We start from the raw sequence: 16,861 nt of genomic DNA, 5'->3' as shown, positions 1-16,861 counted from the left end.
ATGGACATGGTAGATATCAAAGCAGCTTGTTCATAATGCTCAGCAGGAACTTTGAATGTGGGACTCCATGAGAGAGTTGAGCTCTCTATGGTTAACACAGAAAGTCAAGGAAAGTGTTAGAATAGAAATCAGACTTGTGAAATGGCAAGGGGCTGGTGGTAGACCAGAGTACTAGTTACTTTGTAGGAATCAGCAATGAGACAATACACATGTAATGAAAAGGGAGCAAATTGATTGAGAGAGAAACAGTAACACCAAATGCAACAGGGGCATCTTTGATATATAAAAAGAGTAGATAGGGTGAGTGTGAGATCCCTTGTGAGTGGGGAAGGGATGGGATTAATACCGGAGAATGTGGAAATGACAGTTAAGTTAAACCAGTCTGAAGAAAGGTCCTGACCTGAAATATGATCTGTCCATTAAGTCCACAGGTGCCACCGGATCCACTGTGTTCTTCCAGCACTTTTTGCTCAAATTGAACCAATACTTTGCAACAGTGTTCATGATGGAGCAAGTTCCCAAAGATAGCAATGGCTGAGTTTCAAATAGCATGGAAGATCTTGGTAACAATCCCTGTCATGTGGGACACTATGTTGGTAAAATTAACAGGTCTAAAGGCAGATAAGTTGCCAGGACCTGGTGGCCTGCACCAATAAGTGGCTGCAGAAGTACTGGACCTATTCTTGGACATTTTCAAAGCAGTAAATGTGCCCCTTGTTTGAGGATTGATGGAGTGAAAATTCACAAAACGAGAAGCCTGTTTTGGCATCTGTTGTTGACAAAATGCTGACATCTATCGTCTAGGAAGGGAAGGGGGTAGCTGGTCACTGAGTAAAGCTTAATGCAATCAAACCAGATAAACATGGTTTTTGGAAAGGTAAATCACATTTGATGAATTTGCTTAAGTTCTTTGAGGATGTCAGAAGCAGAATCAGACCTGTAGATGTGCTGTCATAAGATCTCCAGGAGACATATGACAAGTTGCCACATGTGAGCCTGGTGCATAAAATAAGTGTTCACAGTATTGGGAGATATGTGTTATCATGTATTGAAGATTGATACATAGTGCTGGAGTAACTCAGCAGGTCAGGCAACATCTCTGGAGAAAAAGGATGGGTGACATTTTGAGTCGGAACCTGAAATATCACCAATCCTTTTTCTCCAGAGTTGCTGCCTAGCCCGCTGAGTTACTCCAGCACTTTGTGTCCCTCTTTGGTATATACGCGCAGCTGCAGTTCCTTTCCATACATGATCTACAGATTGATTGTCACACAGAAGACAGAGTTGGAATAAATGGGTGTTTTTTGTGTTGAAAGGATGTCACTACTGACTGCCTCAAGGATCGGTCCTTGGCCCTAAATTATTTCCTATTAATTTTAATGGTCTAGAGGGGGGTGGAGATTGTAAGGCATCCAAGTTTGCCAATGATACTAATATAGATGGAAGGGCAAGTTGCCATGAAGTTATTTGAAATTTGCAACAGGAAATGGATAGATTGAATGAGCGAGCAAAAACTTTGGCAAATGGAATTTTAATGTGGGAAAGTGTGAGAAAGAGGAATGAAATGGCAGATTATTACCTAGATACGAAGAAATTGCAAATGAATGAAGTGCAGCTTGCGCATTCTTATGCATGAAGCACAAGAAGTCAGCAAAGGTGTGCAGGAAGTAGTTAGGAAAAGTCCAGAACAAGGGGTCACAGTTTAAGGATAAGGGGGAAATCCTTTAGGACCGAGATGAGGAAAACATTTTTCACACAGAGAGTAGTGAATCTCTGGAATTCTCTGCCACAGAAGGTAGTTGAGGCCAGTTCATTGGCTATATTTACGAGGAAGTTAGATGTGGCCCTTGTGGCTAAAGGGATCAGGGGGTATGGAGAGAAGGCAGGTACAGGATACTGAGTTGGATGATCAGCCACGATCATATTGAATGACGGTGCAGGCTCGAAGCCTACTCCTGCACCTATTTTCTATGTTTCTATGAAATCATTTTGACCTTTATTGCAAAGGAATTAGAGTTTAGTAACAAGAATCGTTGCAATTGCATTGAGTGTCAGTGAGGCCAAACCTGGAGAATTGTACAGAATTTTGCCCTCCCTAAGTAGGAGTGGATGTGGTGGAATTGAAGGCAATCCAGAGAGTCTAGTTTCTGGAATGATAGTGAATGTGTGATGGGCCGCATGTACTTTTTTTCTCCCCTCTCCTTTCCTTTCCACCTCCATTCCTGCCTCTAGGTTCACAATTTGCAACTCTTCAATCCTTTTGTCTCACACCTTCTGACTTTTCATCTCTGGCCATTGTCCAAACAACGGCATATCAAATAGTGTTGTCCTATTACCTGCCAGGCTTTGTCCTGCCCCACTTGTCTTGCAGGGTCTTGACATGAAACGTAGCCTGGCCATGTTCTCCTGAGATACTGCTTGACCCGCTGAGTTACTTCAGCACTGTCTTCGTTTGCAATCCAGCATCTGTAATTCCTTGTTTCTTTATTGAATGGTGTGGCAGGTTTCAAGACCCATCGTGCCTACTCCTGTCCCTAGTTTCTAATGTCCTTAAGCCCTAATGCAGAACTTTTTTTAATTATCATTTTTTCTAGTTTTGATGGAACGTCATGCACAGTTTATGGTTATCATAAATTACAGGGAAATCTTGAGCAGTTGGGCAAGTGAGCTGAGAAATGGTTAATGAAGTTTAATGCAGATAAGTGCGAGGCATTGAATTTCAGGAAGTCAAACCAGGGCAGGATCATCATAGAAACATAGAAACATAGAAATTAGGTGCAGGAGTAGGCCATTCGGCCCTTCGAGCCTGCACCGCCATTCAATATGATCATGGCTGATCATCCAACTCAGTATCCCGTACCTGCCTTCTCTCCATACCCCCTGATCCCCTTAGCCACAAGGGCCACATCTAACTCCCTCTTAAATATGCCAATGAACTGGCCTCAACTACCCTCTGTGGCAGATAGTTCCAGAGATTCACCACTCTCTGCGTGAAAAAAGCTCTTCTCATCTCGGTTTTAAAGGATTTCCCCTTTATCCTTAAGCTGTGACCCCTTGTCCTGGACTTCCCTAACATCGGGAACAATCTTCCTGCATCTAGCCTGTCCAACCCCTTAAGAATTTTGTAAGTTTCTATAAGATCCCCTCTCAATCTTCTAAATTCTAGAGAGTATAAACCAAGTCTATCCAGTCTTTCTTCATAAGACAGTCCTGACATCCCAGGAATCAGTCTGGTGAACCATCTCTGCACTCCCTCTATGGCAATAATGTCCTTCCTCAGATTTGGAGACCAAAACTGTACGCAATAATCATAGTGAACAGCAAGGGGCTGTGGAGTGGATGATGATCAGAGGGATCTAGGAGTGCAGGTACATAGTCTCACAAAAGTGCATCGCAAGTATATAGGGTGGTTAAGAAGGCTTTGGGTACATTGGCCTTCATCATTCAAAACATTGAGTATGGAAGTTGGAATGTTACATTACAGTTAAACAAGATGTTGGTGAGGTTGCATTTGGAGTATTGGGTCATCTTTTCTCATCCATTCCCTTCCTCCTCCCCCTTCCTTTCTCTCTCATGTCCTTCCATTCCCCTTCCTTTTCTCAATGTGGGTGGCATGGTGACGCAGCGGGTAGAGTTACTGCCTTACAGCGCTTGCAGCACCGGAGTCCCGAGTTCAATCCTGACTTCGGGTGCTGTCTGTATGGAGTTTGTACGTTCTCTCTGTGACTGCGTGGTTTGTCCGAGATCTTCGGTTTCATCCCACACTTCAAAAACGTACATGTTTGTAGGCTAATTGGCTTGGGTTTATATACTTGGTTTAAGTGTAAATTGTCCCTAGTGTGTGTATGTAGGGTTGTGTTGAAGTGCGGGGATCGCTGGTCGGTGCGGACTCGTTTGGCGGAAGGGCCTGTTTTCGCGCTGTATCTCTAAATAAACACTATCCTTCCACTCCACTTTAGTTCTTCTCCTCCACTTTTCTCCCTGTGCTCTCTCACTTAGTTGTTCTTCTCCCCATCCAGACCCTATCTGTAGTGTCACCATGCCTCCTGGCTGTAGGTTATTTAGCTCAGGGCAGCCTCAGTGTTCACAAAAAATTTTTTTTTTTACTGTACATCGGTACACGTGACACTAAACGAAACCAAACTAGTTCCCCTCCTTCCTCCTACTTCCCTCTTCCATTACAGTCCCCTCACACTTCCTGTTCATATCTTGCCTTTCTCCTTGCTTTTCAGCCTGTCCATCAGGATCATTCAAGCCACTCCAAGGAGATGACGTCTGCTTGAACTGTCCAGTCAACAGCCGGACGAGCAGCAAAGGGTCCACAAACTGTGTCTGCCGGAATGGATACTATCGTTCCGACTCTGATCCACATGACATGCCCTGCACCAGTAAGTTCACTATAACAACATTTCAGTGTGTAAGTGAGATGTAGACCTGGTAAAACATGCAGAGGCAAACAGCGTAGATAAAGTAGTTCAAATGTAGAGACACAGAGATCGCAATCAATGCACACCCATCAATGTGGAAGATTTGAACTAAGAAGAGACAATGGCGCGGTTCACAATGCCAGAGGTCTGGATTCAAGGTCTGACCTTGGCTGCTATTTGTGTGGAGTTTGCACATTCTCCCTGTGACCAGGGAGTTGGGTATAAGGAACAAACTGCCAGAGGAGGTGGCTGAGGCAGGTACAATAACAACATTTAAAAGGCACTTGGACAGGATCATGGATAGGAACGTTTGAGTGATATATTGCCCAAATAGGAATAGCTTCGATGGGCATTTGTTGAGCATGGACAAGGTTGGCAGAAGAACCTCGGACCATTCTGTATGACTCTATGACCACATGGGTTTCCTCCGGGTGCTCCGGTGAGTTGGTCGGTTAATAGGCCTCCTGACCTGCCCCATAGTGTGAAACGAGTGAATGTGAAAGTAGGATAACATAGTATGAATGGCTGATTGATGATTGGTGTGAGCCTGGGGGAGCTAAAGGGTCTGTTTCCACACTGATTCTTTCTATTTTGACGCTGTGCCTAGATTCTCCCACTACTGGAAACATCCTCTCAACATCCAATCTAACTAGGCATGACATGAAGGGGCAATCCGCTCATCCCATAAACCAGCCAAGTGAATTAGTTCAGGGCTGTCACCAATGCCAGTACATCCTTAATTATTGCTAGAATAAGATTGGCATTCCCTAGGGATTGGTGTTAGGATCGTTGCTTATTTTCACAGATATGATCTATGTTACTGACCTGGATTTTGGGTGGGAGGCAGTTTTTAAATTTGCAGATAACACAAAACTTGTCAGTATTGTGAAATGCCAAGAGGATAACAATGAAGGAGAGCAGTTAATAAACAGGTTGGCAGAATGGGCTTACTCTTGGCAGATAAACTTTATTGTAAAGAAATGTGCGCTGGGATTGATGACCATGGCAATGTAAGATAAAAGATACTTGTGTCTAGCCAACAATCGGCTATTGGGATGTCTCTCCTACAATCAGTCTACCAGGGAACCACCTTCCTTAGGTCATCTGTTGCTGGACCTGATTTGTCCTGTTTCTTTTCTCGGTTCCAGTTCAGAGATAAAGCGCAGAAACAGGCCCTTCGGCCTACTGAGTCCACGTTGACCAGTGATCCCTGTGCACTAGCACTATCCTACACACTAGGGCCAATTTACAATCTTTACCAAAGCCAATTAACCTACAAATCTGTGGAGTATGGGAGGAAACCGGAGAACCGGATGAAAACCCACCTGGTCACGGGGAGAACGTACAAACTCCACACAGAGAGCACTTGTAGTCAGGATCAAACCCGGGTCTCTGGCACTGTAAGGCAGCAACTCTACCGCTGCCCAACCGTGCCACCCTATTAACACATATCTCTGTGAAAAAGCATGTAATGATTACTATTAACACATCTCAGATTATACAGTGACTACTTCCTTAAAGAGGAAAAATATGTTAAATGCCATTGAATCGGTAACTTATTTCAGTAATTTGTCTTGTAAGTCTTATGAGCCTTATGTGTTGCATTTATTTTTTCCTAGCCACACCCTCAGCACCTCAGACTGTTATTTCCAGTGTAAACGAAACGTCCCTGAACTTGGAATGGACGTCTCCTCGGGAGGCAGGAGGCAGGGAAGATGTGGTTTACAATGTGATCTGTAAGAGTTGCAGTCGCGGGCGTGCCACCTGCATGCGATGTGGGGATAATGTGCAGTTTGTCCCGCGTCAGCTTGGCCTGGCTGAGCCTCGTGTTTACATCAGCGACCTGCTGGCGCACACACAGTATACCTTTGAGATCCAGGCTGTGAATGGAGTGTCCGATCAAAGTCCTTACTCCCCCAGCTTTGCGTCTGTCAATATCACCACCAATCAGGCTGGTAAGAATTTTGCTATTTTCGAGTCTTTTTGGCAAGTAGTATGAATTAGCACTGGTGAATAATTCCTGCCTCGGTGATTATAGAAAGAGGAAATAATCAGTGGCGCAGCGGTAGAGACCTGGGTTTGATCAAATTTCGTTCAGACTGAAAGGTCTGAATGACAATAAAGGAAATTCAATTCAATTGATCCTGACTGTGGGTGCTGTCTGTATGAAGTTTGTACTTCTCCCTGTGACCCCGTGGGTTTTCTCCGGGTGCCTAAGGGTTTCTCCCACATTCCATAAGACATGCAGGTTTACAGGTTAATTGGCTTCTGTAAATTGCCCCTAGTGTGTAGGATGCGAAGTTGGGATAACATAGAACTAGTATATGGGTGATCATTGGTCGGTGCAGACTTGGTAGGCCGAAGGGCCTGTTTCCATGCTGTATCTCTAAACTAACTAAAAACTGCGCACGCACACACACACACACACACACATTTTTTTGTCAAACGACCGCAGCAATACCCCATCATGGCATTGTGTGGCACGATCTTCCTAGAATGATTGCCACAATGGGGCTGAGTTTGCAGGGAGCATTTCCATGACCTGCTCTGCCACTTGAGTTCAACAAGAGAGTATGTGCGCAGTTGTGGTTGGGAATGTGCACCAATAATCAGGATGGATCAGACGTAGGGTGTCTCTCCTCTGATTTAATTGAAAGGGAAAAACTGTTGCATACTTATTCATTATTTATTTAAAACTTCATTTCTTAAATACTGCATTTTAAATGTTTTAATTTGATGGTAATTTTAATAGTTTTCTTCAGTTCAGTTTAGTTTAGAGATACAGCGTGGAAACAGACTGTTCGGCCCACCAAGTCCGCGCCGACATGAATACTACCCCACACACACTAGGGACAATTTTTACATTTACACCAAGCCAATTCACCTACAAACTCGTACATCTTTGGAGTGTGGGAGGAAACTGAAGATCTCAGAGAAAACCCATGCAGGTCATGGGCAGAACGTACAAACTCCATACAGACAAGCACCTGTAGTCAGGATCGAACCCGAGTCTCTGGTGCTGTAAGGTAGTAGCTCTACCATGACTCCACCATACTGTTCTAATAGTTTTATAACGTCTGTGAGTATTTATTGACTGTTAGAAACCTTCTGCAAGGTAAAATAAACCTGACAGACAGCTGAGGCGGGTATTTTTGCCTCATCTTTGCTTCCTTGCATCCACACCACATTGAGTTCTGAGCTTCCCAAGATGTTGGACTCTTCTGTCGCCTCTCTGCTTCCATGCCCGACTGATGACCTTTTCTCCCATCTCCAACGGGCAACACGGTGGCGTAGCGGTAGAACTGCTGCTTTACAGCGCAAGAGACCCAGGTTTAACCCTGACGGTGACCAGGGGTGCTTGTCTGTATGGAGTTTGTATATTCTCCCCGTGACATGCGTGGGTTTTCTCTGAGATCGGTTTCCACCCACACTCCAAAGACATAAAGGTTTGTAGGTTAATTGGCTTGGTTTAAATGTAAACTTGCCCCTAGTGTGTGTAGGGTAGTGTTAATGTGCGGGGATCATTGGTCGGTGCTGTCACGGTGGGCCAAAGGGCCTGTTTCCGCGCTGTATCTCTAAAACTAAACTCCTCCTCGTCTTGGATACCGTCTACCAGTAACTTCAACCCTCTATCAACATTTTCATTTCTAACCTCTGTTGCCAAATCAACTGTCTTTGTGCTCAAGATTCTAGCCTTTGCCATCTCTAATGTCACCAACAATAGGGCTCCTTGTATCCATGGTTCCTTTCATGTTCCATTGAAGACTATTTACCCACTGATCACACATTGCTCACTGTTCAGTGATCCCGCCACTTCATACATATTAATGGTTTTGACATGTGTATACAGCACACAGTTTCAGAATCAGCAGGAAGAAGAAATGTGAGGAGAATATTTAGAAGTCAGGGTGATGGAATGGGTGGCACATGAAACTTGACTGCTGAGGAATACAAGTCAAGTCATGTTTATTATCACGTGTAAATTGTATTGTGAGGAACAGAATGAAAATCTTGCTTGCAGCAGTATTACAGGTACATGGACACACACTAAAATATAAATTATTCATAAATTATACATTAATTCTACCTTTCTATGGAATAAAAATGCATTAGTGCTATTCTCCTCACCAAGGACAATTTACAGAATCCAAATAACCAACAAACCTGCTCGTCTTTGGAATGTGGGAGGGAACCACCATCTCTCCCTCCTAACCCCATGCTCCTGCCTTCTCCCTATAACCTCTGACACCCATACTAATCAAGAATGTATCAATCTCTGCCGTAAAAATATCCATTGACTTGGCCTCCACATCCTTCAGTGACAATGAATTCCATGGATTCAACACCGCTTCACTATGGATGTAAGTATTACCAGATGGTCGCCATTGAAGGAGAACACTGTGCTCCTCTTGGGCACTGAAATGATAGATGTCCTTTGTGAAGCTGATGGGAGCCTCATATCACAGAAACAAGATGTCCATGACTACTCTGCACAGGTCTTTAGTACTTGGCCAGGTATGCCGTTTGGGCCTGATGCATTCACCCACTGAAGGATGCTTTGCTATCAGTCTCAGAATTGGGGGTCACAGGGTAGCCAGGGGCTGTGGGGGCTTGTGTAGGTGGTTTGCTGAACTTTTTGGAGTGAAGAGTGGGAACTAGCAGTGTAAACTATGGAGAATGATTCTGAAAGAGATGCACAATGTGTGAACGGCTCATTGAATGTGACAGAACATGGTGAGAAAGTGTTTAAAAGAACAACCGGCTTCAGAGTACGTCAGACAGTATTAGTGTGAGGAAGATATAATGAATCTTTATTAAAAAAAATCCTGGTGCCTCACACCTGGAGTCTTGTGTCCAGACCTGGGCACCACATGTTTAGGATATGGCATTAGGAAATGCAATGCAGGTGGCAACATTTGAGGAGATGTGTAATTTACCTCTGCCGGCATGACCAATGTTGATCAAAAGTTAATTAAAACTTTATTTATCATGCCATGAGAACAAGGGGGGTTTTCTTTGAAACCAGTGTTAAGAAAAACAGAATCTGAAAAAAAAAATCTGCAAGGAAGTGGTTTGTCTTTCACAAGCACATTTAACTGAAGAACACAATGTAATTTCCTCTGGCTCTATGTGGACTTTCAGTGTAAGAAGTTCTAGTGATGCTGATTGTACTCCAGTCTACCAAAGCAATCTTTCTGTGAAAGTTGATAATGGAGGTCTAATTGTGGAGGGGGCATGGTGTCATAAAGAAGACATGAAGTGCAGAGGGAACCATGCCAAAGGCAGGATTCTGCATCAGACAAATGTCATTAGGACAAGTGTTTCCTACTGTAAAGAGTCTGATATTGTGGACCAACCAGGAAGAAGTCCATCACAAATCATGCCCGACATCAAGGTGTGCTGTGTGCAACATCAGACTTGGATTTCAGATGTTGGGGGAGTCCAGAACCAGGGATCACAGTTTAAGAATAAAGGGTAGGCCATTTAGGACTGACATGAGGAAAAACATTTTCACCCAGAGAGTTGTGAATCTGTGGAATTCTCTGCCACAGAAAACAGTGGAGGACAATTCACTGGATGTTTTCAAGAGAGAGTTAGATAGAGCTCTTAGGGCTAACGGAATCAAGGGATATGGGGGAAAAGTAGGAACGGGGTACTGATTTTGGATGATCAGCCATGGTCATATTGAATGGCGTACTGGCTTGTAGGGCCTAATGGCCTACTCCTGCTTCTATTTTCCAAGTTTCTATGGAAGAGATCTCAGGATATAATTATTTAACAGGTAAAAGCTCTAAGGTATTTAGGGCTGTGTAATCTGTAACATTTAGACATTACAATACTATAAGTAATTATTTTGAAGCTTCTTGTCATGTTATATTGTTGTTAACATTTTACTTTATATTAAGAGTAGCATTATTTAATTTGAAAAACATTAAGAAAGAATCCTACGACACAGTTGACTTTAAGCTGTGAATTTAAATCATCTGGGGTCATCCTGACGACAACCCACAACAGCACCTACGACAGGAGACGACAGACAATGTCAGGCAACGTCAAGCCGACTGTCGCCGCAAGGTTTTGAACATTTCAAAATCCATCGGCGCCAAGAAAAAGCGACGACACTTGCGTAGACAGCTCACGAGAACACAGGCGTCAGCCATCGTCACGCCACGACCATGAGGCGACAGCCTAAAAAGTCACTGTGGGACAGGGGCTTTAAAGTTTCCTCTCCGACTGACATGCATTGGACTCAGTGTGCAACATGACAGGGGATCCATTTGGCCATTAGCACCATGCGCAGCATATGTTCCGTGTACCAATAAAGAGACAAATCTAATTTCTAGGTGCTTAACGCCTCTGAGGAATATCTGCAGTGTGTACGTGAGTGTAATTGATGAAATGTTACTTTAGCTAGCTATACATCATCATCATTGAGTGGATGTCACTGTGTGTGAATGTGTTCATGTGTAGGAAGGCGGTCCATGAGTGTTCAGACTGCACATTCTTCAGCTGGTTGGACAAACTCTTTGTTTTCTGTTACAGCGCCATCTCCGATTTCATTCATGCACCAAGTGAGCCGCACGGTGGATGGTGTGACGCTGTCCTGGGCCCAACCTGACCAGCCCAATGGAATCATCCTGGACTATGAGCTCCAGTACTACGAGAAGGTATGGAATCTCGGAGTTATGAAAATACTTAAAATTGACAATCTTCAAAGGTTCAAAGCTATTTCATTGTCACGTGTGCTAATTAAGGTACGGTGAAACTCGATACAGTCATAGAAGAAAAAGCAACGAGACACATAACTAACATAAACATCCACCACAGCAGATTCCCGACATTCCTCACTGTGATGGAAGGCAATAAAGTCTAATCTCCTTCACTCTTTATCTCTTTATTCTCCCGTGGTCGGGGCCACAGTCTGCAAAATGAAAGAAGGGATTTCAGTGAAAGAATGAAAAAGGGAGGGAAACTGGAGCAAGATAGGGGGGTTCTTTGTTGCTGTGGAGCCAATGGATCTGACCTCCTGCACAGCAATGAATGAGACCATGACTGGCATCATCTTGTCAAGAGGTGCTTTTTTTTTGTTTTAGATTATCGAGATACAGCGTGGAAACGACCAGCGATCCCCATACAGCGCAGAGTCTGCATCGACCAGCGATCCCCACACGTTAACACTACCCACACACTAGGGACAATTAACATATACACCAAGCCAATTATATACCTGTATGTCTTTGGAGTGTGGGAGGAAACTGAAGATCTCAGAGAAAACCCATGCGGTCACCAGGAGAACGTACAGATTCCGTGCAGACAGCACCCCTAGTTGGGAGCGAACCCGGGTCTCTGGCGCTGTAAGGCAGCAACTCTACCGCTGCGCCACAGTGGCCGTGATAATTATCAGAGCTTCCTGTTTGCCGAAGGGCAGCCTCTCTGCAAAAAATATACAGGAGTTAGTGAGGATAACAAATGATGCTGTGATATGGCTCCTTTAAGTCAGGTCCGGTCCTTGACTTACCGAGTTGTTCACTCTGTTGTTTTACTGTGAATGAGCAGTGAAACCTTTCAGCCCCTTTTTTTTGTCAGTGAGCGTCTTCTATCCTAATCTCACACCATTTGTCAGTGAGCCCTGGCTCATACTTGTGGGTGACATTGTCAAGCGTGTGAAAGATGATGGCCAATTGACAGCCACATCAGGATGAATTGCGACAGAGAATGTCACGGCTCAGTTCCCAAAGGGCTGGTCTTGTGCGGGAAATTGAGTCGAACCCTTCAAAAGACACAGCTCTGCATAACTTGTACATTCGGGGCAATTTGCTTTTAATAAAGAGGAGATTTCAACTTCTGATCGAATGTTGTAAATGAACATCTATATGTAATAGAGTACTTGGTGTGAGGTGCCGACATATTAGAGTTCTCAGTGTTAATAATAATAAGAAATTGTGAGGGAAATGCTTTTGGAAAAATTATATCAAAGTTTAAAAAAATGTAAGTACTGTTAAGGATCTTCTGTATTTCCCATCCATCCTGTCATGTAGCCCCAGGCATTGAAAATCTCACTCAGGGCTGTTTGGCAAGTCCCACTGCCACCCCCCCCCCCCCCCCCCCCCCCCCCCCCCCCCCCCCCCCCCACCTCCCACCGCATCACTTCTGTCAGACGTCCACCCTCCTCAACAGTCCACATTTTAAAAGCTGCTAGAATGAAGTTAGCACCTACCTGACATGATGACTTTGGGAACACCAAGTTGCTGTGCCATGTCCAACTCTTGTGGCCGTGAAACTGCTGGGAGACATTCACTGGAGATGGAGTAGCGGAAGTCAGGGGAAGGGACAGAAAGAGAAGGGGAGACAGAGAAGAAGAGAAGACATTGAAAGTTATGCAATGGAGAGTGAGGACTTTGATTGGTTCTGCTCTTATTCTTTACCCCCCTCTAGTGGTTGCAGAGCGACACAAAAATAAAACAGCTTTGCAATTTGAGAGGCTCCTGTTGATATAGAACTGTGAATGTTGTTTCCTCAGTGTGTGCAGATCCTGAATGATGCTGTTATAATAGCTGGTGATGAGGGTGAAAACAGATTGCTGAGTACTCCAAGCCAGGTTCATGTTTGGAGAAGGCACAAGCTCGAGGATTTTTGGAATCACAGGTGTGCCTACCCTAAGCTTACTCAGTGAGAGCAGGCTGGATTTCAAAACAAGCATTGACTTTGATCCAGGCAGTGGAGATACAGTCAAACGAGCACAGGGTCTGTCTCCCAGTGAAGGCTGAATATTAACGAGTTGGGGTCGAACTTCGAGGCATCCTCAGTGAATGGGAAAAGCACCGAAGAGGAAATGTTCCCCTCGTGCAGGATCAACATCGAGCTGATGAATGCTGACACACGGAACCCGAAGGCCACAGCTATGGTTTCAAGGGCATTGTTCAACAGTTTGCCTCAAACTAAAACTGGAACACAGCTGTATGAAGCTTTTTGGGAAGAATGATGTGAGGAAGATGGAGGAATGGACTGTATGGACCATTCACACTGTCAAAAGCCTGCTGAACCTGTCCGTAAATCAGTAAACAGCAAAGAGATTGTCCGCGGAAATTGAGTGTGTTCGGCAGTATGTGTGATGTGTGATCAGGAGTTTGTGACACTGGCCAGATAGCTCGCCTTCCTTCATACCTGCACTGGGGAATGAATGAAGGTGACAATGTGTGTGAAATTATGAAAGTGAGGCAGAGCTCCCTCTTCTCATTATTTACGCAGGTCAAGATCCTATTTGAAAGGCCAGCCATCAAAGGTAGGGGTAGATTGAAGCAAAAACAGCTATCATTCCTGCAGTGAAGCCAGATGTCATCATTGGGATCTCTGGAGATAATAAGATTTGTTGATTTCAGAGGAAGGCAGGTCTGTGCCAATTTTAACCTCAAATACCAGCAGAGAATGTTGGATTAAAGTTCAAATGGGTCTCAAAAATAAACATTCACAGTAAACGATTACAATGCAACAGACTTTTATTTGGTCTGAAGAAGGGTCTCAACCCGAAACATTATTCATTCCTTCTCTCCAGAGATGCTGCTTGACCCGTTGGGCTACTCCAGCTTTTTGTGTCTATCTTAGACTATTATTCGGGACAGCATCAGCTCTGTAAATCTTCTGGTGGGCAATAAATAGATTGATATTTTCTGGTGTCTGAAAGATAGAGCTGGTCACAAGGAGAATTTAGAGGATGTCAATTCCAGAAGCAGAGATTTGGTTGAGGAAATACAAGGATGACTTTGTGGCCTTGGACTTGATCTATCTTGATTATGACAGATGCTTCACTAAAAAGGCAAGTTCAGAGCACTGTTTCATGCACTCAATACTAAACATATGTTGCCTCCTTCTGTGGAGAAAGATTAGCAAGACAACAGAGAAGGGGCTAGAGGATAGAACTAGTGAGTTACATTGAGGGTAGCCAGGGTGGACGCAATAATAATAATAATAGTAAGTTTATTTATATAGCACATTTATAGTCAATTTTCATTGACCCCAAAGTGCTTTGCATAATTTAAAAATCAGTTCCATACAAAGCATAAAGATGGGTTAACAAAATAATAAAATGCATAAACAGGACACAACATGTAACATAAACATCCACCACAGCATTCATCACAGTGGTGGAAGGCACAAAAAATTTTGGCCGTCCTCCTCATTTTCACCCCCCCCCCCGTGGACAAGACCAGAGTCCAGAGTCCAGAGTCCAGTCCAGGATCGGTCTTTCCTCACCGGAGACCGCGGCTTCAAGATTGTGTAGGCCGCCGGCCGGCGGTTGAGATTTAAAGTCCCCGCCGCAGCCAGAAGCACCGTAGACTGCAGGGCCGGCGGTCGAAGCTCCCCTCCAGGGGTGATGGTAAGTCCATGCCGGGCCCGCGGTAGAAGTTATCCGCGGGCCGGCAATGGCGGCTTCTTCTTTCCCTAGGTCCCCCACGAGGGATCCCGGGCTGTAGACGCCGCAGCAGCTGGAACTCTACAGACCGCAGCAATGGGCTGATAACCACTGTAACTGTTCCGAACGCCTCCGAATTAATATATATTGAGCTGAAAGAGCTTTCTTCTTTACGTAGGATGAGTCGGATTACAACTCCACAACGGTGAAGAGCCAGACCAACACTGCCACCATCAACGACCTTCTTGCTGGCACCATCTACGTCTTCCAAGTACGAGCAAGGACGGTGGCCGGCTTTGGGCAGTACAGTGGGAAGATGTATTTTCAGACAATGACAGAAGGTAAACAGGCACCTGCTGCACCTCAGATGGGAAAAGTGATGCCGAGGGGCTATATTCATGATCACATGACCAGCCATGATCACATTGAATGGCGGTGCTGGCTCGAAGGGCCAAATAGCCTGCTCCTGCACCTATTATCTATTGTCTATTGTCTACCTGACTGATTCCAAACATTCGAAACCTGACAACGCCCTACAAAAGAAACTAAAAATATAAATTGCTTAAAAAAAAATACTCAGCAGGTCAGGCTGCATCTGTGGGAAAAGAAACAAAATTAACACTTCATGTCAAAGATTACAAAATTGTTGTGGTGGAGCTTATTGCCTATTAGTTTTCCTTTCTATGAAATAGTAATTCACTCTAACTTACATTTACATGTTCAAAGGAATAGGTGTTTGATGTGTATCTTTGGAGATACAGCAGTGGGCAGTTAAAGAGCGATGTAGCTCATCTGAACAGGATCGCTATCAATTAAAGCCATGGTTGGCAGGGAATCAGGCAGCTAGTGGAGGGGGGCATTACCAGCTCATTGGCCCCGTGCTGCTACTCTCCTGCAGCAGTGATGCATTTCACTGGGCATCAGAGATGTAGATTGAGCCTGGTCAGCATTTGTATCCATCATGTGCAGCCAGACACCTTCCGTTGAGAAATTACTGTCATTCTGAAGTCTCTACCACTTTGTTGAATATTTCCAACTCTCATTCAGAAATTTGAATCACTTTGGTTTGAGGTAGGGAATAAGAGGATACAGTTAGGGACAGAACACTGTTTATAAAGCAGGCACAAATTAAGAAATCAGAGAATAATTGAGAACAAATGTCACCCCGGCAGATCCGTAAGACTTGGATACTTGAAAAGATAAAATGGGGTGTAATTCATGGAAAGGTTTACAGAGTATATTTTATGTTAAAGAAGGACTGAATATTGCTGATTTCCTTAAGAATAAAATTGTTAGAAAACATTGGTCTGAATCCATATAGCCTCATGGCATCAGGTCAAACAAGCTAAGAAAATCTCTTGCTGATCAATATTGATCAATGATCTTCTGCAGATGAACCAGTGCTTATCCATGTTGAAAACAATTTAAAGGAGGCGCTGAGTGTACTCTTTGTGGGGAATGTTGAACAAGGATAACATATTTAACCGCTTCCTTGCTGATTATTCAGTCACAGAATCATCTGTCATTGATAATTTTAGTAGGAGTGACCACAGAAGAGTCATTGTGGAGATGGTTCCACTCGGTGTAGAAGAGAGAATCATGCAAATTTGTATGGGTTCAGAATAGCCTAACAGCTCATCGAAGGGTCTCGACCCCAAATGTCACCCATTCCTTCTCTCCAGAGATGCTGTCTGTCCCGCTGAGTTACTCCAGCATTTTCTGTCTATCTTCAGCACAGTGGACAGATCCATAATGTGTCTCAACTCCATGTAGCAGGAAAACTGTGATACTTTGAAATCCTCATCCTATTAATTACCAACCCTGTATTAATGAATTGAAGCATTTCATAAATGCAAGCACATTTGGCCCATCCTATCCATGCTGGTCAGATTCGGGCCATTAATCGACCTGACTATCCAGTCTGTAGGGTTCCTTAAAATATGTTTTTAGAGATTTCAGCCTGGTCTATCCTTTCAGACTGTGAGTTCCAGGAAATATTATTTTCTCCTCTTCACTAATCCTG

At 44.1% G+C, this 16,861-nt stretch overlaps 1 protein-coding gene across 3 annotated transcripts in view; it reads left to right on the top strand.

Moving 5' to 3' along the window:
- The window catches only part of LOC129711674 (ephrin type-B receptor 2), a 114,113-nt gene that overhangs the window by 65,014 nt on the left and 32,238 nt on the right, over positions 1–16,861 (top strand). For all 3 annotated transcript variants that reach the window (XR_008725896.1, XM_055659500.1, XM_055659499.1), the window contains exons 4-7: positions 4,233–4,388; positions 6,047–6,382; positions 10,971–11,095; positions 15,017–15,179. Coding sequence is in view for 2 of the 3 variants with exons in the window: in XM_055659500.1 (XP_055515475.1) it covers positions 4,233–4,388; positions 6,047–6,382; positions 10,971–11,095; positions 15,017–15,179 (780 nt within the window). In the remaining variant the exon portion in view is untranslated. The remainder of the gene's footprint in view (positions 1–4,232; positions 4,389–6,046; positions 6,383–10,970; positions 11,096–15,016; positions 15,180–16,861) is intronic.

This window comes from Leucoraja erinacea, chromosome 30, assembly GCF_028641065.1.
Source record: "Leucoraja erinacea ecotype New England chromosome 30, Leri_hhj_1, whole genome shotgun sequence".
In the NCBI taxonomy this organism is placed as follows: domain Eukaryota; kingdom Metazoa; phylum Chordata; class Chondrichthyes; order Rajiformes; family Rajidae; genus Leucoraja; species Leucoraja erinaceus.
The sequence above is the reverse complement of the archived record's forward strand: the minus strand, read 5'-3'. Positions and strand labels throughout refer to the sequence as shown.